Below are 27,476 nucleotides of genomic sequence, written 5' to 3'. Positions count from 1 at the left end.
TTATCCACTTAAATGATGAGTTGATCGACATAAAATGAATTTGCAGAAAAGATTCCAGACGCTAGGGTGCAAACCACAAGCAGACTGTGATGAGATGATAATGTGAAGGGAATTCATTTGGTTCATTTCTGCCCACAGCTTTAAAGGGATAGTTCAACATTTTGGCACAATGGTCCATTGCCATAATCCCTATAGTTTTAGGAGTAGGTTCGTTACCTTTAATTGTCGGTGTAAACTATTTTTAGAACAGCTGAGCCGAGCCGCGAGCTGCTCAGAGCTAAGCTACGGAGGATATTGGGATTTCTTGGTTTCCCTCATCAAACTCATCAAATACACAATCCAACAACTCCAAAACGCTCTCGTGGACAAGTTGTGACCTGCACATTGTTATAGAGGTAAATTCATGCAAAACAGATGATGCACGTTCCTGTCAGGGGCAGTTTTTCGGCAAGCAGTCTCTGAATTTGCTTCGAAAACGTGGTGAATGTGCAGGTCACAACTTGTCCATGAGAGCGTTTTGGAGTTGTTGGATTGTGTATTTGATGAGTTTGATGAGGGAAACCAAGAAATCCCATTAGCCTCCGTAGCGTAGCTCTGAGCAGGTCGCGGCTCTGCTCCCCCGCTCTAAAAATAGCTTGCACCGACAAATAAAGGTAACGAACCAACTCCTAAAACTATAGGGATTATGGCAATGGGCCAGTTTGCCAAAATGTTGAACTATCCCTTTAAGATGAGATACCTGAGGTCACTCTAGCTTTAGATCGTAACTCAGTAAAGCATCTTTACTCGTTATGTATATATTTTGAGGAAATCAGGCTGTGACACCTACTGCCTTTAAGCTGTGCCCAGTAAATGACCATTTTATTTGTAATTTCAACAGGTAACTTGTCTGAGCCGGTTTCCTTCAAGTACAATCTAAGAACAAGAGCCCACAAATCCACTGCAGCACATGCAATGTGGCACACATGCTTGTCCACGCTGCCCTTTCAAGACCCTGATCTGCTGAAATCAGAGCAACAGAGCGCCTGTCCAGATGCTATGCGGCACAATGACCTTGCCAGTGCCTCTGTTGTCTCAGCATGGTGTTTAGCATATTTGTAGATGACGTAATTTTTCGGCTGTGGTGAAGGTTGGAGAGGATACGTTGAATTACTCCGGGCCTTCCTGGCTGCCAGAAACCTCACTCAGCATCTCTGCCTCGCTGTAACTCAGACTTTTACTTGATGCTGCCAGCAGAAGGAGAAGGATATATTTAACTTCAGTTTGGAATGATGTCATTGAAGATACTGCAGCTGAGTTTCTCACCGTTTCACCCCCCCTCCCGCCCCCCCTCTGCTTGGAACAAGTGTTGATATTGTTCTTTGTCTTTTATTCAGATCTGCTATTTCTCACCGCTGTTAAGAATATACTTTTAATTTGATCAATGATTTATCTGTGCGCGGCGACGCGTAAGGCTGTGTTTGGATATGTTGTGCACTTAGGTGATAGATTAGCTCACTTGCGGCTGAGCACATCAGGCTACCCCGAGGCGCTCCAGCGTTCAGTTCGTCTCCGGAGAAAAAGAGCTGTTGAACTGTCCGTGACATTTCCTGTTGTGTTGTGACTGCGTTTGCTCGGAGGGTTCAAACTTTCCCCTGCTTAGATCCCGGGACAGGTATCAGCGAGGGCACAGACAAGACTGTTACCGCTCTCTGCCCCGTCTATCTCCCCTCTCCTGCCTACTTAAACCCATCCAGACAGGGCGTGTCATAATGACAGAGGGAAGAAAAAGGTTTGATCAAAGTGATTGGTCCCTCTCTCTTGTAACAAAGATGAAAGATGGTATTTTTATTGCACGCTAGTAACACTGTAACACTGAACTAATTGGTCTTGATCTGCCAATCACCCCAGGGGATGCAAATGGATACTCTTCCACTTTGGCTCTGAGGGGCCTCTACGCCAGTGCGTCAAGTTGGAAGGAAAACAGAGTAAAATAGATAAATTAGCCTTAAATGAGCTGGCCTTGTGGTTTTCCTGGAGAATCCCTTGCTGTCTTCTCCAACCCACTCAACCAGTTGTGGCATGTGCTAGACAGCTCCTGACACAAGAGATTATTTTTACTTGTTTGAGATCACATTGTTATGTTCTGCGCAGAATTACTTGTTTTGATGGGGTTGCTTAATCAAAGTCAAACCCCATATGCAGATGCAAGTGAGTGAGAAGATAACATCCTCGTAATAAGGAGACCAGCTGCTGTTTTTTTTTTCTGACTGGAAATACTTTATTGCAACACAAGAGTTTCTTCAGTGGTTCTGCGAGGTTCACACTTTAGTATGTTATCTGAGCAGGTAGTGGACTGCTTTGATAATCAATTATTTGTTTTGGCTCTATGTCCATTCAATCAGGTTTGGGTTCCTCAGATAAGACTGTTTTAAAATTTGAATATCTTCTGGTTTTGAACTGTTTTCATGCACTTAACTTCAACTAAAACTGGCCCATTCATCCGTGATGAAAGTAATTGTTAGTTATGGCCCGAGATAACGTCCGATCGTGGGACAAATTGAATTCATGTTAGTGATTTTTCTCTCTGCAGGATCATCCACATACGCTTTCACCCGGGGAAGCTTTACTCACCAGCTCAACAAAGAGTTGGACAATATAAGAAATCAGAGAAATAAATTGGGTAAGTGTTTGTATTCTGTGACACGTCTGATATATTTTGTCTTAAAACCTTGAACTACCACAGAACTATATGCCAAAGAAATTAGCTTTTTACATATTGCTGACAGGCAGCCGCTTTCTCTCCGTCTGCCTTAATTTCTTAATTTGGACTTGGACCAGAACAGCCTGATAATTTTCCATCCATTTTAGGATATTATAAATGAGGCTCGAGCCTTTTGGGGAGCAGGGTGGGGGGAGGAAAGCACAAAGGCACTTAGGATATTGGACAAGATGCAAACTTTATATTGTAGCAAGCCTTTTAGTGATGTCATTAATTTAGAAGGATGGTGCATATAAAGTGCACTTGGCAAACTTCTCGGGCAGGCAGGGTGGGTGCACTTTGAGAATAAGGAGGACTAACAAGGTTGGAAATAGAGAAAGAAAGTCAATATGGTAGGACTAGAGGGCAGTCAGATGCATATTGTAAGAGGACTGTGGATGTCCATAATAGAAGATATAGTGCGTGCAGTCTACAGGCTGTCATCAGAGTCTACAGATGTGACTGATGATCTGTAGAAATAAGATGAAGATGGAAGAGATAAACTTTAAATGTTTCATCTGGCTTGGAAGAGTGAGACTTATTAGCCAGCCGCTACGTGCAAACACACACATACACACACACACACACATTCTGACCAAGATATAATTCATTTTGCTGCATTTCTTTTTATCTGGGATTTATTATTGCTTCCACTAATTAAGGCAATAATGAGTGTGGCTAATTAAAGAGGTTATGAAGTCTATCTTACCTGGTGGGGGGTGGGGGGGGGGCTGCAGTAAGAGGAGAGACACACTCATGATATGTTTTACCAAACCAAGCTGTAAATAAAGCCAGAGGGTGTGAGATTTTAGTAGCTGTCTTTGATGAATACGTTAATTAACCAGCGGTGGAAAGTGGTTTGTAATGAAGGAGATTAGCTCATCAATGATTTCTCGCTATTAAAGCGTTGGCTGTGTGTATATTTCTGAAGACAAACAACCTCGCACTTTGTCTCACGCTCGTTTCCCTCTCAGAGAGAAGAAAGAAGGCATCAGGTTGGGAGAAGAACTTGCTGTATCCCATAGTGATGCTGATCCTGCTCACAGGAACGGTGAGTGCTGAGACTGACCTATCATTAAGCCCCAACTGTTTACTCATGGCGTACACAGCCTGGCTGGTGGCCATCGGGACTAACACTGCACCTCAAACCCCGTCCTCTTCCAGTTTTCCCACAGTGTCTGGGTGGGGAAACCACTTTTGTTTAATAGCTGTTTAAGACAATGCTGAATAGCCACCTGTGCAACAACTGTGATTTTCAATAGATTATATGTGTGGGAATACTATTTACGCCGCCCGATAGCGTTAGATAAGGAAGAAAGGCCATGTGAGGCGCATGGCACGTGCATCAAACGACCCCGACGACAAGGTTTTGAGGAGCGTAATGTTGGAACGGTTAACAATCACAAGATAGTTATTATGCATTGCCATACTTAAGGCCCCCACAACCCAATTATATCATGACACCGGATACTTTTTTATAATTACACCATGTGTAAACAAATCTTTATCTTCCTTTCTTTCTGTCTGCAGACAATCTCGGTTCTTATGGTGGCACTGAATATCCTCTACCTTCTTGTGGATGAGACTGCCATGCCCAAGGGATCCACAGTAAGCCTACTGTCTAACAGCACACACACACACACACACACACACTACAGACCTGCCATGTTCCCGGCGGAGACAAAAGTCAAATTCCGGATATGCTCAGGTGCATGCTGAAATAAAAGGCCCCGACCAGATGTTAATCAGGCCCAAACCTTGTGCCTCTGGTTTTGTTTTGGAAGCTCATTGAAAGTCATTTCACAGCAGTGTGCAGATTCACTGAGCTAGCTACGTGTCTCAAGTCAACAGTGGGTGAATAAGCTGCTTTTCCTCCCCTTCTGCAACAAAAAAAAAGGCAGACAGGGCCAGGTGAAGGGCTCTGACTGTGAAGCAGACTAACTGCGTGTGGAACGGCTCTCAGAGATTCACATCTCCGCCTAACATGCAATGTGTTTTAAGCTCTCCTTATCTCCCCTCATCTGCAGTGACAGAGGTGCGTGTGCGTGCTTGTGCCTGCACGCGCGCATGTGTATGTGTGTGTGTGCGTCTGTGGTTGCATTCTTGTCTGAAGGGGGGCAACATAATGTATCCTATTTCTCCCTCATTTAATTTCGCGTCTTGCGGGCAACTGACAGAGCTGCCCTCAACATTCCAATTATTTTATTGAGCAGAGATGTTTTCTTTGGCATGACGCGTCGCAGAAAATCCCCCAAATTACACTTGTCATGCAGGTTGAAGCTGTCCTCCCTGACAGTGTGGCCCCACTAAATGGTTTATGCGTTTGTTGAGCTGGATGGAGGCCACTCCTCTGATCTCCCAGCGCTATAAGGAAAAGGAAGGGGTGGTGTGTGTGTGTGGAGGGGAGGGAGGGGGGTCTCGTCCTCCAAAATAATCGATATTGATATGGTATCCATCTATCCACCTGTTAACTCTGCCACCCCCCCCAGCTGTCAAACTCCTTCCCTGTAGCGTAGAAATTCCCTCAAAGTTACCTGCATGCTGTCTGGAAGGAGATAAGGGCCGGGGAGGGAAAGGAAGGGATATAAAGAAACGGAGAGCGCGGCTGGTTTGAGGTCTGGATGAGGTTCTGTCGGAGCAAAGAGAATCAGACTGTGGGAAAGTCAAATGAGGCCCTGATGTGCCGATTGTTATGGGAGGGGGGGGGAGCACAATGGAAGTGCCCTGTCAATGTTTGTCTTCCTTTCTAGCTAAGCATCCCTCTGTAGTCCTTAGCATACTGAGCAGTGCCCCGCTCAACTTTACAGAGCAGGGGGACGATGATGGGGAGCAGCGAGAGAAGAAGAGGAAGAGCAGGGAGGAGAAGCAGGTGGACGGAGAAGGAGGGAATGCAAAGATGCTGTAGAAACAACAAGGGGGAGGAGGAGGAGGAGGAGGAGGGGAACCAGAGCTGCCTCTGTCAAAGGACACGGTGTTTTACAGCTTGATGAACAAGCACTAAGAGGGACCAATAAAATTGTTACTGCAGCCCCTCCTGTTTGGCAGCCACCACACTTGACACTGTATTTTGTAAAATGGACAATTAGCTACAACTGGACTGCAATTTTCACCTCACTAAAGTTGCCCTTCAGACTTTCCCTCACATAACCACCTCAACTAGGACTTCTTGACTTTTGTCTGATGACCCTTTGTTCCACGTCCGTTGAATATCTAAGACAAAAATAATTGTATTTGTATGTATGTGTACAAGCAGGATGACCGAATCCATTCTAACCATGGCAGACTGTATCAGCTTTAATCCCACTGCACTGGGGACATCTCTGGATCGTCATCAATTCGCTCACTGGCAATAAAAAAACTAATTATAGGAAATTCATTCTTGAAATAAAAAAAGAGTTAAACAAGATGGTCTTAAAGTGAGAGTGAATGTTCCAGTGGTACTACAGTTGTTGCACTCTTTGCCAATAAATGTCCAGTTAAGAAATTGGAAAAAAAAATGGCGATGACATTTTTATAGCAGGATAAAGTAAAATTAAATACATAAAAGTCATAACTTAACTTGTAGCTTTAGTTATAAATGACTCAAGAAACAGCCACAATATGGTGATATTGGAGAAAACAGTATGGGAGAATATGCCCTTGGAATCTCTCTCTCTCATATATTTGAGAAATAGAGAGGGCAAATCAGTCAGTTTTAAATATATGGGTTTGTTGGGTGAGAGATGTGAGAGATGATTGGGCCTACAGTTACAAAACAAGACGGCACGCTGGAATGATATCTTGATCAAGACCATAGTCCAGTTGAAAGTAAGCGTTACATTTACATGTTGTTTTTTTTGACGGTTTTACTCCTATCATATGTGAGAACTCGAGGAATTATGTGGTTGGCAAGTAGATAAGGATTTGTAAGAATCATGGGTGGGACAGTGTTAGGACTTTGAACAAGGAAGATGAAAAGTATGAGGATAAGCTCTTGGGTGGAATATACTGTACATACCCAGAAATGTGTTGTTTAATATGTTTTGTCTATTAAAATCAAGTGAGTCGAGAAAAGGAACCGTCTCTTACAGGAGATCAGACGGCCACAACATGACATGTAGCTGTGTCATGTGTGTGTGAGTGAGGTGCTGACAGTCTTGCCAATATGCAGGTATTGCACAAATATGATGTGTCTTGCTGACTGAGCTGTGGCAGGCGGTACAGACGAATACCCCCCCCCCCCCCCCTTACCCCCACCCCCACCCACACACACACACACACACACACACACACACACACACCCCTCCGTCTCTTTGACACACAAAAACACACACTACATCACCCTTCCTGCTACTGGAATGAAAAGAAGTAAAGAGTTGAAAGGAGGCTTACTGTGAAAGCTAGCTGTCCTTAGTGTGCGCATACACGCATATGCAAGCGCGCGCACGCACGCACACACACACACACACGCGCGCGGTCTTAATGCATGCTCGCCCGCCCTCCATTAATAAATGACATCAGATGCTGTCTGCTAATTCCCTGTGTAAGAGAGAAAGAGCACTGCACTATGGCTCTGCAGTAAGCTCTCAGGGATGACAGTTGCATAAAAGGCATGAAACAACCTGCCAGGCTTTCCTTTTTCTTCAGGCTCTTTTTTTTACAAAACAAATCAAGATAAGGACTCTCGAGGTGGGTAAGGAGAAATAAAATGCAATTAAAAACATACAAATATTACATTTAATATACAGACTCTGAAGTTATATATATATATATATATATAAAATGTTGGTATTGCAAGAGTGGTTAAATTTGTGCATAAACATGTTAACATTGATGTTATATGTTGCATGTTATTCAGTAGTATTGTACTACAGCTGTATCTGCATATGGTCTATATACATGTATGCAGCAGAAAATATAACAGAGCTGTAAATGCATGTCATTTCTAACTGGTGCATGTTGATAGTGACAGTGAGTGAGTTTTGATCAGGACGTACGTATGGACATAAGGTTGCAGTAGTGTTGGTGTCCTGCACCGCACAGTCATCAACCTCTAGTGCCCTCTCCAACAAAAGCAAATGCCTTATGAGTTGACATGAAAGATGCCCGATATGTGCAGTGTATGTAGATGAATGTCTTTCTCCTGTTCCACTTTCAAAAGGGGTTTTAGGGGTTGAGGGTGAGAGTGTATGTGTGTGTGTTTGGGGGAGGAGGAGGAGGAGGAAGAGAAGGGGGGTGGTGGGTTGTCTGGTGTGTTTGCTGAAGTATTTGTTTTGTTGTTTTTATGTTTTTGGCGTGCGTTCAGCCTGTACACTCTTCTTACCGTAAGCAATGTGGCGTTTTTGTTTGAACACCTGTTCACATATTGTATGATCGACAGTGATTTGAAAAGAGCCTCTTTCATCTTGTTCCATTCATTACTTTGCCAATTTGATTCTGTCTTTCTCAAGTGGGGAAATTCTTCATGCGCTGTGTACTTACTATGAAGGATTTCTGTAATTGCATGTGTGTGCAACTGCCTGCAGTGCTGTCGTTTCCCATTTTGTTTTTTTGTTGTTGATTTTTTTTTCTTTTTTTCTTTAAATGTGCGATGTGTTTATATAAGATCGGTGTGTGATGACGTTGAGTAACCCATTTGTCCCCGTCTGTATCTCCATCATCCAGGACCGAGGCATCGGGAACACCTCTCTCTCCACATTTGGCGTGGCTCAGGCGGCGCTGGAGATCATCCTCATGTTGTATCCTTTAAGTGACCCCACCACCACCTCCCCCTTTGTCTGTGGCCGGAGTAACATGCTCCATGGCTAAGAGCAACATTGTCCGGCCTGCTTTGTTTATCTAGGACATAGTTCAGCCGGACACCTTCCGGAAGACATGTTCTGCTGTTTCGTCACCTTTTATCGCAGGTGAAAAGGTGCAGACTTGGATTAACTTAAAAAGACAACTCAGGGAAGCTGCTTTGCCTCCAGCAGAGACCTGTTTTTGCTCCTTGATTGATTTTCCCAACAGCTACTTGATGGTGTCTTCTGTCGTTGGCTTCTATAGCCTGCGGATCTTTGAGGGTCTCACTCCCAGGCAGGATGACACAACCATGACAACGGTAAAGATGGGATGGATGGACAGGGGTGAGGGGGGAAAGGGTGCTGAGATTGCTCCCAGTGTGCTGATGTGTTTGGGACCCCCTGCGTTTCATCTCTCTCCCTCATTTTCCACCTCCGCTCTCCCGCCTCCCTCTCTCACTCCGAAGTCCCACTGCTCACTAATGTTCTCCTCAAGGCCCCTCAATGGCTTTAGTTGATCTGTCCAATATTTGTTTGTGGGTTGCGCAAACACTGGCAAAGTGCAAGTTCCTTTCTTGTACATCAGAGGAAGAGTGGAGTTTGTGTGTGTGTGGTTGGGGGGCGGTGGAGGAGGAGGAGGATGAGGATGTGTGCTCTGTTTGGCCCATAGTGCCACCTATTCACTTGGTAATGAGTTTGGGAGTGGTGAGGCTTGTTAACTAGCCATGACGCTCCAGTGAAAGGACTTGAAAGGACAATGGAGAGAACCTGGTAATGAGCAACTTCAGAGGTACTAATTGTACAATATGTGGAACCAATTTAACATCAAGTGGCGTGCGTGCATATGTGTGGCCATGTCACGGCCGAAACTGATGGTGCAAATGCTGTTTTTTTTCTTCCTCCAGTGCTTCTCTTTAGTTTCCATCTTGAAAACTTGTGCGAGTATGTGCCCCGTGAGATTTCATTTTAGATTTTCTGTTTTCATTTTTTTTAGATCATCGGTTGCTGTGTGTCAATCTTGGTCCTGAGTTCAGCCCTGCCAGTGATGTCCAGAACGCTAGGTGAGTACAGGAATGTGTGGGCATGCTAATTTGCGTATTCACACCTAGCACGCATCAATGAAATGGTGAAAGAATAGAATGACATTTTGGGAAGTTATTTTGTTGTTTAGAGTTTGAGGAGTTTGATAACAAGCTACAGACATTTATCTTATCTTAGCCTAGTTTAGCTTAGCTGAACAAAAAATAAGCCAAGATCAAGCTAAACTAAACTTAACTAAAATTGCCATGTTCATTCAAGAATTAATCCTACATATAAGAACCTTCCAAAACTGCAACTTGTTATTTATACATTTCAGTTTTTGCGCAGATTAAACAAGATGTTAATTATCGAGTTTGAGAGAAGCTGATAGGTGGACTTTTTTTTAAACCTTTGCACCGTGCAAGGATAGCCGTTTTCTATTTCCACGTTTCATGCTAAACTAAGCTGTCAGTGGTTGTGGCTTCATGTTTAGTAGAAGTGAGGAAAATCCTATTTCTCAAAATGTAAAAACAAATTCTTTCACGTGTGTGTAGATTGAACGGAATTTTCAGAGGTGTCATCATGACCTTGCTACAACCAACTAGAAAAAATAAATGCTCCTCCCCCACAGCCGCATTCAGTGCCATCACCAAACCAGACCATTAAGGTTAGCAAGTTGAATTCTCCTATAGTTTCCCATAGTGACGTTAGAAAAGGAGTGCGGGGAGAAGGGGGAAAAATGACAGGAGCAGCACCATCACAATGGTACTAATAAACATGCAGAGTGCAGAGCACAGCTGTTCAAATAGCACTACTCTGTGTGTGTATGTGTGTGTGAGAGAGACCAACAGAGTGGGAGAATGGGACGGAGCAAGCATACAGTGACTCATTGGGAGCTTTACAAAATATCAACAGGTTCTGCTTTGTGACACTGAATAGATGAAAAGGAATAAATGCATGAGACAGAGCTGAAGAAAAAAAAAGCCTCCCAGCAAAGAAAAAAAAAGACATGGAGAGTTGAGTGTGACGAAGTGAGATGTTAAGAGACAAGAAAAGGTTTTGTGTGTTGATGTGAGGTGTTTTTTGTGTGCGTCTCTGTCAGTGTGGGAAGAATGCACTGTACGAAAGAATAAGGAACTGTATTCCTACTACAAAACAGTTTGCTGAATCCTGTCTGTTTTAACAATACAGTGGGAAATAATGTAAGAAATTTCAGAGGCAGTTCACACGCAGGTAATGGTTGTTTTACGTTGTTTACAGGTAGATTGTTACACTTGGGAGAGAAAGAGAAAATCAACTGACTGCGCTGATTGAGCTTGGATTTTGTATGGTTTATAGGGCAAAGCAGTGGTTTAATGTAGTTTTAAATGTTTTGTGTGTTATTTTGCTTTTTGTTGGACAATCATTGGCTGTAGTAGAAGAGATACTGACAAGAAACCATGGGAGATGCCACAGTTGTTTCTGGCTGGTTGCTTAAACCACCAAGATCAACATCTTGTTCATTTGTCTTCGGTGTGTATGACATCATTAAAGGAGCCTCCTTTTCTTAAAAACTGTTCAGCAAAGATGATCACATACAGGGACGAAAAAAGTTCATCCTGAATGCACAACCAGTTGCATGCCAATGTCTCCATCTCTGCCACTGTATCCTGACATTTCAAATGCCAATAATCTTTTTACCCCCTATTAGATTTTCACAAATTACCAAACCGAGATCAAAACCTCTGGCATTAGAAATGAATTTAGCCAGACCACAGTGGCAAGCTGTATCGACTCAGGTCTCCATCATCTCTCTCCCTGTCTCTTCACAGGCAATTTTGTTAAAGGTCCTTGATGCTTGCAAACTGCTTACTGCGGCTGTAAATACATCTCTCAAGACACCAAATCGATTGGCCAATCTAATTGACGACAGAGGTTGTGAAGATGTTACAGGAGCAGTAGAATGTCCAGAGACCAGGGTCTCTTCAGTCTCACACATCCCAATATCATTTCTACACACTGAGGACTGAGGGGGGGGGTGACTGCGGTGCATGCATGGATTTAACATATTGATGCATCCATTTCCTCGGTCAATGTTGGATGTAAAATTAACATCAAGACCAAGAGTACCACTAGAAGCATTGAATATAATTGCACACAACAGCTTAATTATCTCCCTACAATACGGTTGTTATTGGACGGTGCAGCTAGCTCATCTTGTGGTGGGGCGCAGAAACGTGGATTGGCAGGACTAAGTGGATAAGCAGGGAAACAATGGGGCGCTGGTGGCTTTCCAGCAGCATGTGAGCAGCTGTGACAGATGGTTTGGAATCGGTGTAGCAGTGTGGAGCTAAGAGGAGTCTACAGGAGAAACAGCTCCTTTATCTCTGTCTGAAAGTCCTGGGAGAGAGATGTCCACCTGCACCTTTGCTGCTATACTTAGTCACCCATTCTGTCTTCTCTCAGAGGGAACAGCCCTTACAATACAGCACAGCTAACTAAGACACAGTCAAAGGATGGAGATGAGCACACAACTTTGCCGTGTTTGTTTAAGAAAGAATAGATTTGTTTCTTTCAATAAAATCTGGAATTTGTCAGCATATTTATTTTTAAAGTCTAGAAAGAAAAAGCTTGATGTTAAACATACTGGACATTGAGAGAGTAACCTATACAATCTTGGGGAAAATCTTTCAAAAAATCACAGACACAAGATTGTCTGTCCATAGTTTGACTTTGTGGCTGCCTCAGGTGAATTGTCCACAATTGAGTTTGATTTTGTGGAAGACTTGGGGGTGGATCTCTCAATTTGGCCATATGGGATCACAAATAGAAAAATCGACACGATTTACATGGGTTTTATACCCAAAAACCAAAATAAGTATCCTTAAAATCAGTAACAAAAAGCCTACCAACCTATGTTTAGTATTACTCACTTTTGCAGAGGAGAATTTTGCTCAAGAATACAATACACACTTTGTCATGCAGGAACTTCCCTTCTTGCATTTTCTTGGGGTTTTGTGTTTTGTCTGGAATTTGTTATAATTTAGACCCCAGGGGAATAATAATCAGCCATCACACCTTTTTTTTTTTTTTAGAAAGAGTCATGTCAGGTCATACTGAGCTGGTTACTGCATTGTCACAGTTCTGTATCAGTAGTGACCTGTTGATTTGCTGTCCACCCTGTCACTTATTGTGTCACTCTCTTCACAGGTATCACCAGGTTTGATCTCTTGGGAGACTTTGGGAGATTTAATTGGCTTGGGAACCTTTACATTGTCCTTTCATACAACATGCTGTTTGCTGTCGTGACAACACTTTGTTTGGTGAGAAAATTCACCTCAGCAGTACGGGAGGAGCTCCTAAAGGCTTTAGGTAAATTTATCTGTTTATCTTTTTGTTATTTATGTGTCCCGAGGCTTCTCATCATCTTTTGTTATACTACATTATCAAGCAATGTTTAACAAAGAATATTCCCACTGATATGGTGGAAGTTGTGTAGATTAGAAAGAGGAATCTTATTCAGAAGACTTTGACTACTCAATTTCATCCTAATTTGGAATCCACAAAGGTTTGGGTCTGAAACACCGCCAGCAGAAACCTATGCTGTGGCTTTGGAGGGAGATAGTGTTTTTTTCTCTCAGACAGCACAACCTGAAGTGACAAAATGGAAGAAATTGCAGCAAGATCCAATATGCTGCGGGACTGACATGTGACAGAGGATGGGGCTAGTCTCAAAGGCTTGTGGTGACAGGGCCTGGATGTTTGATACATAGGGTGGGATAGGGTTAGAAAATGTCAGACAGAAGGACTGAGGGGGAAAAAAGCACATCAATACTTCTGTCTAAGTGAAAGTCTGAGGCTTTTTAATGAGATTTCTCTCCCTTATCTCCTCCTGCCCAGGTCTGGATAAATTGCAACTGTCAAACAGCCCCACAGACCCTGAATCTGGGAAGCTCTCGGCCAACGGGCATCAGAAAACTCTGTGAAAGGGACGACAGATCAACACACATGCACACACAGACACACACATACACACACACACACCTTAGCATAGCCAAAGGGAGATTTCAACAGTACTGCCTGACTGCTGAAAGGTGAAAGGGATTGGAAGGAACTTAATAAACCCAGGCAGTGTCTGACGGATGCTGCAAATGGAGGCTGAGAGCAATTTAGCTTCGTGACATTCCATCCTCTGCGTCTCGGATGGAAGCTGGGACAGAGCCAGGGATGCGACTGAGGAGTGAAATAGACTGGCATCACTGCAGTGACCTTGATGTTGACCTCAACTGCGACTGTGACTTTAAACCACCCATCTCTTGCTTCAGGACACCCCCCCCCCCCAGCATTGCTACTTGGTATTCTTCTACAACCTCCTCAAGCTGCACTAGACAAAAGCAAGAGGGTACGGCAGGTGAAACAATGCACCTTCTGTCTTATTTTAAGTCTTACATCTAACTAAAAGGCAGTGGGTTCTTTTTCCATCACTCTGCTCTTCCGCTGTGTTCAGCATAGTAAATAAGCCTCCACAGTTCCGTTAGACTCATTTTCTAATGTCAGTATGTCCATGGTAATCGATGTCAGTGAGCACTTGCAGTTTATGGTCTTTAATAGTTGGTCGCTGATTGCTGTGTAAACTGGTTCAGGCATGATAAGGCGACAGTGTCATTTTTAATTTATCACAATAAGAAAACAACAAAAGTGCTTTGTGAAGCATGAGAGAAGTCACTTATTCACATACATCACAGCCAGTACATGAAACTGCACAGAATCAATACAGTTCACATTGTATGCATTGGCACTGTAGTTACTGATGGGCCTCAGATTTTAGCACTCATGCTGTCATTTGTCTTTTTTTTTTCTCTCCTTTTTTTGGCTTTACTCAAGTGCGCTTTAACTTTATTGATGATGTCATTAGTTTGTACGAAGTAGGGTAAGAACTTTTTTTTAGGTGCTCTAGATTTGACTTGAGCTAATCTACAAATGAGAAGCTATATGGGATTTTTATCCACTTCACTCCCAGTGAGCAAGATGCTTTAGTGCATTTGGAGCTGAGCCTGTGGTTATATTTCCTAACATTTTATTATGCACATAGTAAGAAAATGTTGTCATATTTTTTTGCTGATCCCCCAAAAAATTATTTTAAATTCAGAGGGCACAGAAAGATTCATCAGATTTGTCATTTTTTGCAAATGTTGTTTTTACATGTACATATTATAGTGTGTTTCATACCTCTATTGCATTATGTAAATACTGGGCTCTCAGTGAGCCCGCTGAGGGGCTGACTCACTAAGCAATCTGTATTTTGTTGTTTGGACATATATTTTTTTTAATAAACACCTAAATCAAAGGCAAACCTGTAACAGTCTTCACATACAGAGTGCATGAGTGAAAAATGAGTGCAGATGGTAGCAAGACTTGGTGACTCAGGCCCCATTTACATGTCGTCGTATTGCTGCATAATCCTTTGAACTGTGATGTTCTTCGTCTCCAGAACCACCTTAAATGCCTTATACGACAAGTATCTCACAGGCTTAATGTTAAGGTTGTTTCTTGTTCTGTGTAGTCCGTCTCTGTACATGTTCATAAGTGTTCATGTACATTTTTTGTCTCTTGACAGTTCCACTGTGACCCCCTGTACTCTGCTGAGTTTTTAGTCTAAAGCCAGCTAGATATAAACTTTTTTTTTGCCATGAATGTTGTCACAGACTCGGTCATTACCCATTAAACTTGAGCACTTGCTAGGATCAGACTGAAATTATGTTTTTATGATGTTATAGATGTCATGTGTTTTTATGGTGACTAATATGACATGATGACAAAAAAAGGAAGTAAGTATTTTTATTTATATATGCATTCAAACTTTTGTTTCTCAGGACAGGGAATGTTTTACATCAAAGCTGTCTACCATTGGTTGTTGCTATATTACAAAGACTGGATCTAAGAAAAGATTTGCAATTCTCAAACGACTCATAGTCATCGAACTGAACCTGAACAGCTCATACCATCCTAAACCTAAAGCAGGACCTTGTTTCTGATCTGAAAGACATCAGCGTAAGAGTCCAGGTTACCCAAATTCTTTACGAGCAGAAACGTTGGTAGTTTTCTAGTATGTTGAATGCTATCTCATGCTCACATTGCTATGCTCAGCTGTTTTATTGACATTAGGAGCCTGCTGATCATTAGATACTGTGAAAAATCAAGATGGCACAAGGTGATTTGGTAAAGCAAAAAGGATATATATGAATGGAAGGGTTGTATTACTTGATCTGGCTGAGCTACAATCACTAAAACAGCTCAATGGACTTAAAAAAAAAACTCCATTATAGTTGTGCTTCCATCCACTCAGCTGCAGGCTGTGGTAACACTGGACTCTGGCAGGGAGGCATCACACCCCCAGTAACACACCACAATCATGCTCCTCGCAGTACCTTCTGAGGTGAGAGCTGACGGGTCCGTTTTCTATTCAAGCGAGCTTTTCTGGTTGCCTTCTTGGTACATCTGTGTTGTGTGTGTGGGGGTTCAAAAGTTGAGACTTGGCCTGTACTGTAAGTGAAGCAGCTTTTATTTTTCTGTCTGTATGTCAGTCGGTCTCTGCATGTAATTTTTGGTACATGTCTTGTGAATGTATTTTTTACAATTTCTCAGTTTGCTAAATTTATGTTGTTATTTTTGATGTTTTTTGTGTTTGCAAATAAAAGTAGAAAATGCTTCAATATCTTTTCATGTATCATTTTATGATATAGGCTGTGGTAATAAATGTCATAAATTAATATTTAAAATTTTTGGGAAAGTGCTCTTGCTGAGACTTAGATAAGAAGGACATCACCATTTCCTTGTTTTGCACTTGGCACAGAGCTATATGACTTTCATTTAGCCTAGCATTAAGTCTGGAAGCAGGGGGAGCAACTAGCTTTGTGCTGTCCAGAGTTTAAACAAATAAGACCATCAGCAGCACTAAAACTCACAAAAAATTATATCTCACTTAATAACTCATACACAGCGTAAAAATGACAGCTTGTGGGTTTATGGGGAGTTGCATTATTTAACTATTGTTTAGCAACAATGCCTGACCACAGTGACCATTCCTGAGTCTATGGTGGAGAGAGTCGCTGCACCAAGCTGCTGAGTTAGAGGAAATATTTACACAACACCCAGTAAAAGCACATATTTTTCATTTTTGCAGTTCCTAATGTGAAGCTTTAAAACAGGGTTGCTTTTACTTGGAGAGAGCCAAACTAGTTGTTTTCCCTTGCTTTCCATCTTAATGCTAAGCTAAGCTAATTGTCTCGCAGATCCAGTTTAATCTAATACTACTAGTATTTCCCCCTACCAAATTCTTTCCTAAAAATGCAATATTTTTTTTATTCCAAGCACATGGGTAGTTGGGCTTGTAGATCCTACATGATGATATAATATAAATAAAATCTGTACCTGGTCTAGAGAGGTTTTTTGTGGTAGACAGATCTGCACAAGGGGCACGAGGGTCTGCTGTCTGCAGTAAAGGTCTCAAAGGCTTCCAAACAGAGCAGGTGGAAGAGGTGAGAACACGAGAGGAGCACGGTTCGTCTGTGCTGCTGATGGTTGGATCTGCTGGTGTCTGCTGGAGGGTTCAGGCTGCGCAGTGCAGTCAGGCAGATGGGGCAGTCCCAGACACCTCTCTGGATTACCTTTCAGAGTTTGAAACAACAACAACAACAAGGTTTTTTAACTACCTTCAGTACATTTTTACAACTCCCATCCCCATTTCCATTAAATACAACTATCAGGTAGTAATAAAAGACCACCTAACTTCAAAGGACTCTGAAGCAAATCTGTTGGCAGCTGACAGGTTTGATCCAACAGGAGGTGATAACACGTTTACCAGTGATCCTTATAAAAACAAAGCAACACACGCACAGCTTCACCAGTGATTAACCAAAGACAGCTACCTGTGTTTGGGGGCCAACATGCCCTGTTGTTAAATGTTTCGTATCGAGCTGCACTCTGCTTTATAGAGTTTGCACCCGTGAAAAAAGGTGCAAGGTATGTGTTGAAAGCACATTCACTGTTTGATACTCCATGTCAAGGCTGAGCCACTCCTGCCTTGTAGTCACCCTTTTCACACCAGAAAAAAAAAAAAAAAAAAAGACATCTTCTTTGCACACACCCCACCCCCTCAGTGGAAAATGGCACTGGCTGCTATGAAAGCCAACAATGGAGCCTTATGGAACAGCAAATCTTAATGTCTTTTCAGTTCCTCCGCGGCAGTCCAGGCGATGAAAAGCCTGCCGTGCATTATCAGGCTGGCTCGTGTTTTTTGTAAACACAGAGGATTATTTGCCTTCCCACTGCCATTCATTTGGTAAAGTGAATGATAACCTCAGGAGAGACGTGTACTTTCTATATAGCAGCTGTGATGCTGTCGCCCCCATGCAAGCGTTAACATGTCAAGGAAAAGGCAAGGCAGGGTGAAGAAGAATCAGACTGGGATTAGATATTTTCACAGGGCCATGTTCAATGATACAAACGGCTTCTGGTTCAGCGGAGTGTGTCTGGTTCCTGACCTGGCTCTGTATTCGGTCCCAGTCGTTCTCCTGTGGCTCAGAGACGCTCTTTCTCTCCAGCTGCTGGAACACTCGTCTGCTTGATGACAGGGAGCGGTCGATATCACTCAGAAAAGCCTCCGTGTCAGTGTGACAGTATCGGACAAAGCTGTCATTCAACTCCTGCAACTAATTAGAAAAACCATTTTATTGGCACAAAGGAGGCATGTTTCATTCAGATACACAATAGAGTCGTGTTTTCAGCGAAGGCTAATTGTGTGTGTGTATTGTAATGGCTGAGGCACGCTGACAGGGTGCAGTTGTTAAACAGCCAGATCAATACAGTCACGTCTCCCACTAACATAGAGAATTAATGGAAACCAGTAAAAAAAGGAAGACAGTGCTGGGAAACATGGAAACACACATATCTCTGACACTTTTTCTGTTTCACACACGCTCACATAAACATGTTCTCTCGCTGTCTTGTACACAGTGAAAACTAATGAATTAACTACTAATCACTCCAAATAAAGTGTTATGGAGTTACCAATTTCTTTCCGATGAAATAACCTCTAATTAGTGTCTATATAATTTTACTGCGACTTTGCTGGACCGATGCAGTCGGCAGCCACTCTTCTACACATTAGCAGTCTAGACACGTCTTACATGGATATTCAGATTTTACTACTTTTTACAGCAATAATTGTCAGACTGAAAAAGCACTTAGAGGATTAGACAGTTGACAGAATAAATGAAATATAATAAATCCAAATATTTTAAACATTTTTGTGACTTTGTTTCTGCTGTATGGTCAAATTTTATGAGAAAGGATTGTTTTGAGGAACTTGATCTCAGTTTTTCTACAGCTCATTTTAGAGTGTGAATCTTCTGTATCCCATAGTAGACAAAGTACAGAGTGCATGAAAACTATTTAAATCTCCCATTGACCATGTTGAAGATGCCTTTGAGTGTCTGTCATCTCATAATTCATCTGTCTTCTCCCATTTACAATAGCTGTTGCTAAGCAACAATTAATGCCTTCACATGCATATTACTGCTTACACCAAAATATATTCAATAGTAAATGAAAGGGCTATTTATACACTGTAAGTTTCAAAGGCACTTTGCAATTGACCAAACACCACACATTTCTGCATACAGAGTAAGCAACAATAATCAAAATATAACTTAACCATCTCCATGGCAACTGAGGAAACTCTAACCACTGATGAAGGCCATGAAATGTGACTAAAAGTTCCAGAGAAACTAACAAAGTCAGCAGGCCCTGCGATAGAAATGTTTTTACTCATTCAGTAAGTGAATGTGATGACAGACTATAAATTAACGTATGGCTGCAACTGATTGATTAAAACCACTGATTATTTATTGGAATTAATCATTTTGTCGATAAAATGTCGTAACTGAAAAACTGCTTTGGAAATTTTGCTTGAAAAATGAATTGAACAATTAAATAATTGTAATTGCAGTTCACTATTAATGTGATAATACATCGGGGAAAGATAATGTAATATGTAGCATTTTCCTTGGTACCTGTTTGCATAAATAAACTTGTTTTCTCTGTTTCTGACACACACGCCCACATGCACATGCACGCACACACACACACACACACACACAAACACACACACACACACAAACACACACACCATCCTTTAGCCTGCCACAGTGACATGAGAATTGCTTTACAGCCAGGCTTTTATCACTAATTAAACAACTGTTAACCATTCGGATGGAGGCTTTTATGAGCCTGGCTGACTTTTCGACAGTCAAGGCAAACAGTACAGCCTCTGGTGAACTTTGCCTTGCTCCACAGTTGATGGGGACAGAAGAGGACACAGAAGGGGAAGAGGAGGTGGAGCGCAGAGGCGTTATCTCACGGCAATCCATCTAGATGTCGGTAGTGTCCCCCGTAATGTGTTGACTCAGGGTCGGACCTCCGAAGCGAGTAAAAATTGAAAGCTGGGCATCGGTATCAGCTGATAAGAGTTCTGAAACTGACCTGATACGTTTTTTTTTTTTTTTTCCACCACAGGGAACACCTGGGGCTACATGGTACAAAGATGCTTTATTGCCTCTTGCTATCACAAGGAAAGCTTAGAGAATGGGTTTCTCCGTCTCACACAGGTTCCAGCCCAGCACTAACACGCCTGTTTGCATTACAGTCAGCTAAGCAAATAAGTCTTCCCCTAGAAAATCAAGTCAATCAGACCTTTCAGCACTGTGTTGCACAGCTCACAGCTCTTGAAGATCATCCTCGGTGTGACAAAAGATATGAGACAATCTCATGACCACCCACGACCACTGAGTCACACAACTTGGATGTAAAGTGTCTGACAGCTCCTGTGACTCCATCCACGAGCATGTGGACCTGGACATGGCCTAATGTGTTAGAACAGAGTTAATTGGCTCAGTAAACGCTGTGTCTTTCTTTATGTGACATGTTAAGGCATGGTTTATATGCAGGATGATAGAGACTGACAGGGGGATGGGTAGGACACTTCGACCCTTGCAACACATTATAAGTGTGGCCCCTCATGCATATGTCACTTTTGCTTTATCAGCCTCTTTGAAGCACAGGAGCACTCTGCATGATTACAACACCCCAAACACAAATAAATATGCCTGTTCTTGAAGTTGCTGGACACACAGAACATGTGTTGGAGCTATGATTATTTCAAAGTCGTGCCATTGGAGGAATATGTATAAGAAATGACTCTGCAACTTTGAAAAACGGATATCTCATTAAGATAAAAATGATCAGTGACATCTTTGGTCATCCAAGGCCTCAGCCGGGGGAGGTTCACTAGGTGGCAATGTTCCCTTTTCCTGGGAGCTACCGTGAAGACAACACAAGCCTGAGAGTCAAAAGACCCCTTCCACTGGCAGCTCTGAAGACCATCGGTCAGACACTTTTAAATATCCCCTCCAGTGAGTGCAGTGGTTGCGTTACTTGTAGCTTTGAAATGGGACAAGAGAACAAAGCCTGAAATGACAACCTGCATCAGTTATCCAAACACCCTGGCCAGCTTCACCTCTTCACCCTTTCTTGTCTAACTCAGTCACAGCGCTACACACACTGATCGATGAAGGAATACCAGACCCAAACATGCGCAGGAGACATCATGCTTTTTGTGTTGACCCCAGAATTCCCAGACTGTTTGACTAAAACACAAAACTCTCTCCACATTAGTGAACAAACAGCGTATGATTCACAAAGCATCAAAGGAGCTCAAGAGGGTGAGAGCAGGTGAAGGTGTGTGTTTGTGTGTGTGTGGGTTAGCAGTGAGGGTCAGCGAGTCCCTGAGACCCATGTCTCAACCCTCAAGATGTGATGTTCGTCACAGCCTTTATCCAACCAGCTAAACGGTCAGAGAATGTCAGAGTGATATGTAAGAGGACAATGAGACGTGAGGAAGGCGATGTGACCTTGTGCATGTTCATCATGGTAAAAGAAGCATGATGAATCTCTGAGATCCTGACACTATCACTTCAGAGATGAGAAGTCCAAACTCACCTTGGCCTCAAAGAATTTGCGTTGCAGCCGTTCGTCTTTTGGGCAAACTGTTTTCCTCACATGTCTGTACCACTTTCGAGCAACATAGCCTCGCCAGTATGCTTGAATTCTATGCACACACAAAACACATCCACAACAAAGAACCAACAATTAGATAGTCTTACAGCCAACATAAAACAATGCTGCAGTGTTATACAAATAACTTGATGAGATAGTTTGATGTAAAATTCTTAGTCTGAGGTTCTGCGTTGATACCTTCATTTGAAGATACCAAAACTAATTTTTGATGTTTGATTTTGCATTTCTTGTTTCGTGCATTCACCTGGTAGCACAACAGTGTCTGAAGAGGTGAGCTGCATCGTGTATCACCCGTGTTTCATACTGCTCACTCCTGCACATGGGGCAGCACTTCCTCCCAGAAAACCTCTCAAAGGCCTGCAGACATGCTCTGTGGAAAACGTGCGAGCAAGACAGCATCACCTGAAAAGGGACACACATAGATGTTAATTATTTTATATTACACACTAGTAGAATCACTCCTGCTGTAAATCAAGAAGCAGTGACTAAACTACCCACAAGAGTTGAGATTGCATGGGTTGAGGTTGAGGATGTGTATTGAGAAAGGCTTTCATTCAGTATATCATATACAGTATGTGGTGTGTGTATGTGAGCTTTAAGCTAAATCTGTGTGTGTTCATGCACATATGTGAATCTGCCTTTAAGTGTTATTTGCCAAGGGGATAGAGGGAGTCAGCATGACCCCCAGTGGGTCGGCTGGGACCTGGACTATAGTCTCCTACCTGTGAGAGGGGCTTTTTTATCGTCTGAAAGGAGACGGCCACAGCTATGGGGCTCTGCACACAAACCAGTTTACTCAGATCTCCAGAGGGCAGAGGAAAGGCATATTGATTTCCTATTGTTTTTGGCCTGACCAACACACTCCATCACCAGTGAAAGGGCCCCCTGCAGTGTACAATTTCCAAGAGCTCCACAAGCCATTAGACCAGGGAGAAATCTCATTTCTCGTAACATTTTAAGGGCACAAGCTGCAGTTTAAGGCCAGACATACAATAAAGAAATACAATAAAAAATGCAACAGAAAGCAGAGGAACTTCAACCTCGTAGAGACAATTTATTGTTGGGATTAAAATTATATGAGCAGATTAGAGAAACACAGATTCCTGCTCAAACAACTGGTTCAGAGCATTGCTGTTGTAAGCATTTTTCATTGTCATATTAATGCTTGAATGCGACAACAAGTCTGTAGCACAGTGGCATTGTTACAATATGAAGGCTTCCAGGAAAATGCCAAATCAACAAAGATTCCCTCTTGTCACTTTCCCTTGTTAGCAGGCTCTAATTAACTTTTTTTTTTCCCTGAGTCAAACTAATATTTACACGTGCATCTATGGCAACTGTGCTTTGTGAGGCCGCCTATTCTAGTCCCACATTCTTGAGGAGATTGGCATCTTAAAAGGGGATCGGAAAGGTGTAAAAGACTGAATGACCCTCACAGTTACACACTGATTGCTACATCATCACGTCACACTTGAGTTCCAAGGCAGTATGGGTAAATTTGTACAGTTGTCTACACAGATTAGAACATACAGGAACTGCAGGCAGGGGGCTTTGTGTGTATGTTTGTGTGCTCATGTGTATGCGGAAACACAGGTTTCCCTGAGGACAGACGCAGAACATTGGAAACAAGTTTAAGAGAAAGAAAGAAAGAAAGAAAGAAAGAAAGAAAGAAAGAAAGAAAAAAGAAAGAAAGAAAGAAAGAAAGAAAGAAATAGCTCTCACTGAGTATTAACAGAAGCAACTGTGTTGGAGGAATACCTGAGGTTGAAGGCGAAACTCCTCCCTGCATATTGCACAGGGTTGAGCTGAACCCTGCTGTTGGATAGACCTCGCTTTGACCTGCATCCATTCATCCTCTGTCAGTCTCTCTGCTGGGGAAGCCACCAAACCCAGTTTCTGAGCTAAAACATAGAGGGAATATAGTGGTAGGATTTTCATGGATGAAAGTATTTAACTGCAAGACGGATTAAAAGGTTGTGCTACCTAATGTTAAAGGAGGTGGAGCAGGATCAAGCATGTATTCTGTCTCATCTCCTCCATCCGGACTCTGTGACCCCGTCCCCTCCACTTCTCCTCTGCCTTGTGGATTTCTAGGTGTGTTTCTTTTGCAGCATGGTAATGAGTGTGATAATAACAAATCTGGAAGCAACAGAGTCCGTTTGATATGGTCTTGAAAGGCAACGGAGGTCATCACCAACTTGTTGCCTGCTTTGGACTTCAAGCTCTGTAAAAGACATTCATCACTGTGTTTATATAAAATTAAATCAAATTCATAACATGGGCGATGTACCAAATGTAGATATTTATCTCAGAACAAGGTAGGTAAACAGCGATAAAATAACCACATATTCTAGAAACATACTGTCAGGACAAAGCTTCAGGGGTAAATTACTGCATGGCCAAATGGAAATGCTATAATTAGTCAAGATTATTCACTAATGCTGCAATTCATTATGTCAGAGAAAGCTTGGATATAATCTTCCTCTGGTTTCCCAAAAAAGGGGAAGTCTAATTCATTCTACACTTGAATAAAACGATATTTTGGTTATTATTGAACTGGACCGCGTGGGGCTCAGTTAACGCAGGTGTTCGCTATCTAATTAATTAAACTAGCAGGTGAAAAACAGACGACGTAAACTTAATTTTGCAACACAACACCGAAAGAGTTTAAAGATTAAGAAGAAGACAGCGATGGGAAGATATACGTCGTATATAGTTTTTATATTTTAGCACATTTTCATTACTGAACAAATAACAAAGTGGCGTGTAGAGGAGTTTAGGTCCAAACCTTCCGCATTGCCATCCTGTCGACAGTGTTTGAGTGGTTACCAGGTAACCTGTCCCCGCCCGTTACGTCACCATCGCGGAGCCTCATCGCTGCCTCTGATTGGCTGATATAAGCACTCTGGCTTAGCTGATTGGTTATTGTTTCTAAGCCAAATTCACTGTGATTGAACTGTGTGATGAGTTTGCACCCTGAAACACTGTAAATGGGTAATTTTGCATTCATCAAAGCATGAAAATTATTATTTTTCACTTGATGTGTCCTTAATGGTGGTGAAGTGTGGAGAACATACATTTTAACAGATCAAGAAATGAAAGAATAATCTCAAAAACTCAGTATTCATAATTGAAATCAACAGGAAAACAAGAAATGAGAGTACAACAACAATACTCCATCCCTCCTCCATGACTTTTTCCCAGATGTTGTGGTGCAATTTAGATGTTTTCTACCTTAGTCTAGTAGGTACTTCCATATTATGTTACTTTATTGTTACATCATTAGATTTGAGAGAAATATTGTTTTTTACACCACTTTATCTGACAATTCATTTGAAACAATAATCAAATAATGTTGCATACAATAGGAATATGTCCATTGTTGTGCATAATCAGTGCTTTTAATTGTGATGTTAAAGATACCTGTAGCTCACTTGTACCTATACCATAACTTCTACACTATTTCATGCATGGATTAGCCTACAACACTGCTGATAGTTTAACATTTACAAGGTTTTCTATGCCCTTCTATCACCATGCAAAGATAATTTTGCTCTTTGAAAACTACATGCTGTGTCTCAGTCTCACTAATGATTATTTTATTGTCAGGAAGGTGTCAGTGAACAGTTGGAACCTGACCAAAGGAGGTTAGTCTATGTGTCTAGGTGACTCACCGAGCTGTCGTCAGAGCAGGCGTTGAACAAAGCTAAGCTGCTCATACCTGTGCTGTGAGCTAAGGGATCCCTCACAGGTCACCTTTACATGGAAAACCATACACACACACAAACACACAGCCCAAACCGTCTCTTCTTGTGAGCCCGATGAAAAGTTTGCTTTATTTCACACACACAGTGCAGGGGTGTGTGACTTTTAAAATGCTTTGCAGTCTTGATTGACTTTGATGTGCTCAGTCAGAATCAGTGAAAACAGATGGCAGAGGAGAGGGCTAACGGTGAGGGCTGTCAATCCAGGGAGTCCTCTAAGAAAACAAAGTGAAGACCTGGCTCTGGGAGAGGAGGAAACCCCTGAGCTTCTCAAGAGGCTGCTGCATTCTTGAGATTAGGGCAAGAAAAACGCAGACCACTGCTGTTAATGCCCCAGACAAAAGCGTGGAACAATTTATTAGTTAAGAATTCAAGCTCAGAGCTCAATCAAAGGCCTGTCGTCCACAATGCCAGACTTGGGGCTTTGGTTTGTTGTTTTAAGTAAATAATCATGCTTAAAAGATATGGCAAAGATGGGGCTCAAGTCCCCCATAAAGCCTGCATTCTTCCAACTGTCATCAGAATGGATTTCAGTGTGCGCTTTTATTTTCAACAGGGACACTGTTTGTCTTTTTCTTTATGAATACCATTTTAAAGAGCTTTTTATTTAACTTTCTTCCCCCTGGACCTCTTTACCTGATCTGTGGTATTTTTGAAAAGAAAACTCACCATGACATGCAAAGAGCTGATGACTTAAGCAACAGGTTAAAAAAAAAGAAAAAAGAAAACCTTTGCTGAGGAACTGCATTGAAGATTTACACCAACAACAGGTTGTAAAGGAAAATCCTTCAGTAGCCTCATGCATATGCTGTGGTACTGAAACAGAGCTACCAAGACTTTACCTGTGGAAAATATCATGTGAAACAAAACATGACACCAATCAATACCTGTGTAAATAAAACACTTTCATGATACCGAGTCAGTTCATACTCATAAAACAGGTCTGTGTCCATACATCATACACTGTGATATATATTGCTTTGTTGTCAAATGAGTAATTGCCGTGAGATATAGATGAGAGAGGGCAGCCCATAATGGTTAATTAACAATTATGTCAGCCAGTGAGATGACCAGAAGACCAATCACTTTGATAGGAGACAGTGGAGGGGGACAGAAATCAAATTATTTTATGACCTGATCCATAATGCTTCCCTAACATGACTTTAATCACTCTATGGTGGATAGGAGTCCCCCATGGCTATCTGGGAGCGAACCAGTCAGGAGAAGAGGACAGCAAGTCTTTACTATTTGCTGTTATCTCCTGCGTCATTGCTGAGTAAGTAAGCTATAAAAGAACACAGCCATCATTACAGCCGTTTGGTTGCTTTTCAGAGAGATGGAGCTCCTAATGATTAGACATGTCCTTTGTAAATGAAATACAGATCACCCCAGGCTTTTGGTTTTACTTCATTTACTAAGTGCTACATTACCTCATACTTTGGACCTAACAATGGATTTCCTATAAATCTCCGGGTATTTGAAATGATGAAGGGGCTCACATATCACGAAATGTGCCAGTGCTTATTAGCACTTGAGAAGTTATTGATCGGGCATTTTGATTAATGTCCAGGTCTACGGTGGCATTCAGAGGCCTGTGGTGGCCCTACTGTGCAACTGGCTGGGACTTCTCCCTCTCAATTACCTTCAGTTTGTGCTGACTGCCAGCCTGAGCCCTGGCCAGACGACAGCCACTGCAGTGTCCCGATGCCAGGAATAAAACAAACTCGCCATCTATTTCCCAATTCTTCTCCTGACTTCAGACATATTGAAAACAAGTGGGCGGCCATAAAGGGTTTACTCATTGGATATAGTGTGGTGCATGGGTCAGCACCCGCATGAGGGAAAACTGTTAGATAATTAGCAGTTTATAACAATAATGTTGGCAGTTTTACAATGAAAAAATAATCATTTTTTAAACAATGACAAAAGCAAAGCTTCCCATGGCAACAACCATCAATTTCAATGGCTATAAACTGCCAGTCCCATCATGGTTCCCAGTACCTAGCTAATTAATTGAGCTCCATGACTTAGCTTAAAACATGTCCTCTGTTGACCTGTGACTACAGTGTTTTGGTGCTT

The 27,476-nt window shown here is 42.2% G+C and overlaps 2 protein-coding genes across 3 annotated transcripts in view; one reads left to right on the top strand and one right to left on the bottom strand.

The window, feature by feature from the left end:
* lmbr1 (limb development membrane protein 1) overlaps positions 1-16,211 on the top strand; it is a 33,432-nt gene extending 17,221 nt beyond the window's left edge. For both annotated transcript variants that reach the window (XM_085763615.1, XM_085763616.1), the window contains 8 exons: positions 2,573-2,662; positions 3,715-3,791; positions 4,271-4,348; positions 8,384-8,457; positions 8,729-8,819; positions 9,494-9,560; positions 12,709-12,870; positions 13,399-16,211. In XM_085763615.1, coding sequence (XP_085619741.1) covers positions 2,573-2,662; positions 3,715-3,791; positions 4,271-4,348; positions 8,384-8,457; positions 8,729-8,819; positions 9,494-9,560; positions 12,709-12,870; positions 13,399-13,484 — 725 coding nt within the window. In that variant the 3' untranslated portion in view covers positions 13,485-16,211. The remainder of the gene's footprint in view (positions 1-2,572; positions 2,663-3,714; positions 3,792-4,270; positions 4,349-8,383; positions 8,458-8,728; positions 8,820-9,493; positions 9,561-12,708; positions 12,871-13,398) is intronic.
* Positions 16,212-16,928: 717 nt separating this feature from the next.
* On the bottom strand, positions 16,929-24,503 carry rnf32 (ring finger protein 32). Its single transcript, XM_085763617.1, has 7 exons — positions 24,422-24,503; positions 23,617-23,857; positions 23,392-23,534; positions 21,878-22,035; positions 21,556-21,664; positions 18,042-18,209; positions 16,929-17,165 (listed from the first exon to the last, which is right to left on the bottom strand). Exons 1-7 carry the CDS (start codon positions 24,434-24,436, stop codon positions 16,935-16,937), a joined length of 1,065 nt encoding a protein of 354 aa, XP_085619743.1. The 5' UTR covers positions 24,437-24,503; the 3' UTR covers positions 16,929-16,934.
* Positions 24,504-27,476: the final 2,973 nt, after the last annotated feature.

The sequence above is a fragment of the Trachurus japonicus genome, chromosome 20 (genome assembly GCF_045865225.1).
Source record: "Trachurus japonicus isolate A0001 chromosome 20, Traja_1.0".
Lineage (NCBI taxonomy): Eukaryota > Metazoa > Chordata > Actinopteri > Carangiformes > Carangidae > Trachurus > Trachurus japonicus.
Note: the sequence above shows the minus strand (reverse complement) of the source record. Positions and strands in the feature narration are given on the sequence as shown.

What these genes read in the sequence shown, in the direction of transcription:
- rnf32 (XM_085763617.1), bottom strand. An exon ending in TCCACCTCCTTTAACATTAG is followed by an intron (nt 23,535 to 23,616) that starts GTAGCACAACCT and finishes TCTATGTTTTAG; the next exon opens with CTCAGAAACTGGGTTTGGTG. An exon ending in AGTTTCGCCTTCAACCTCAG is followed by an intron (nt 22,036 to 23,391) that starts GTATTCCTCCAA and finishes GTCCCTTTTCAG; the next exon opens with GTGATGCTGTCTTGCTCGCA.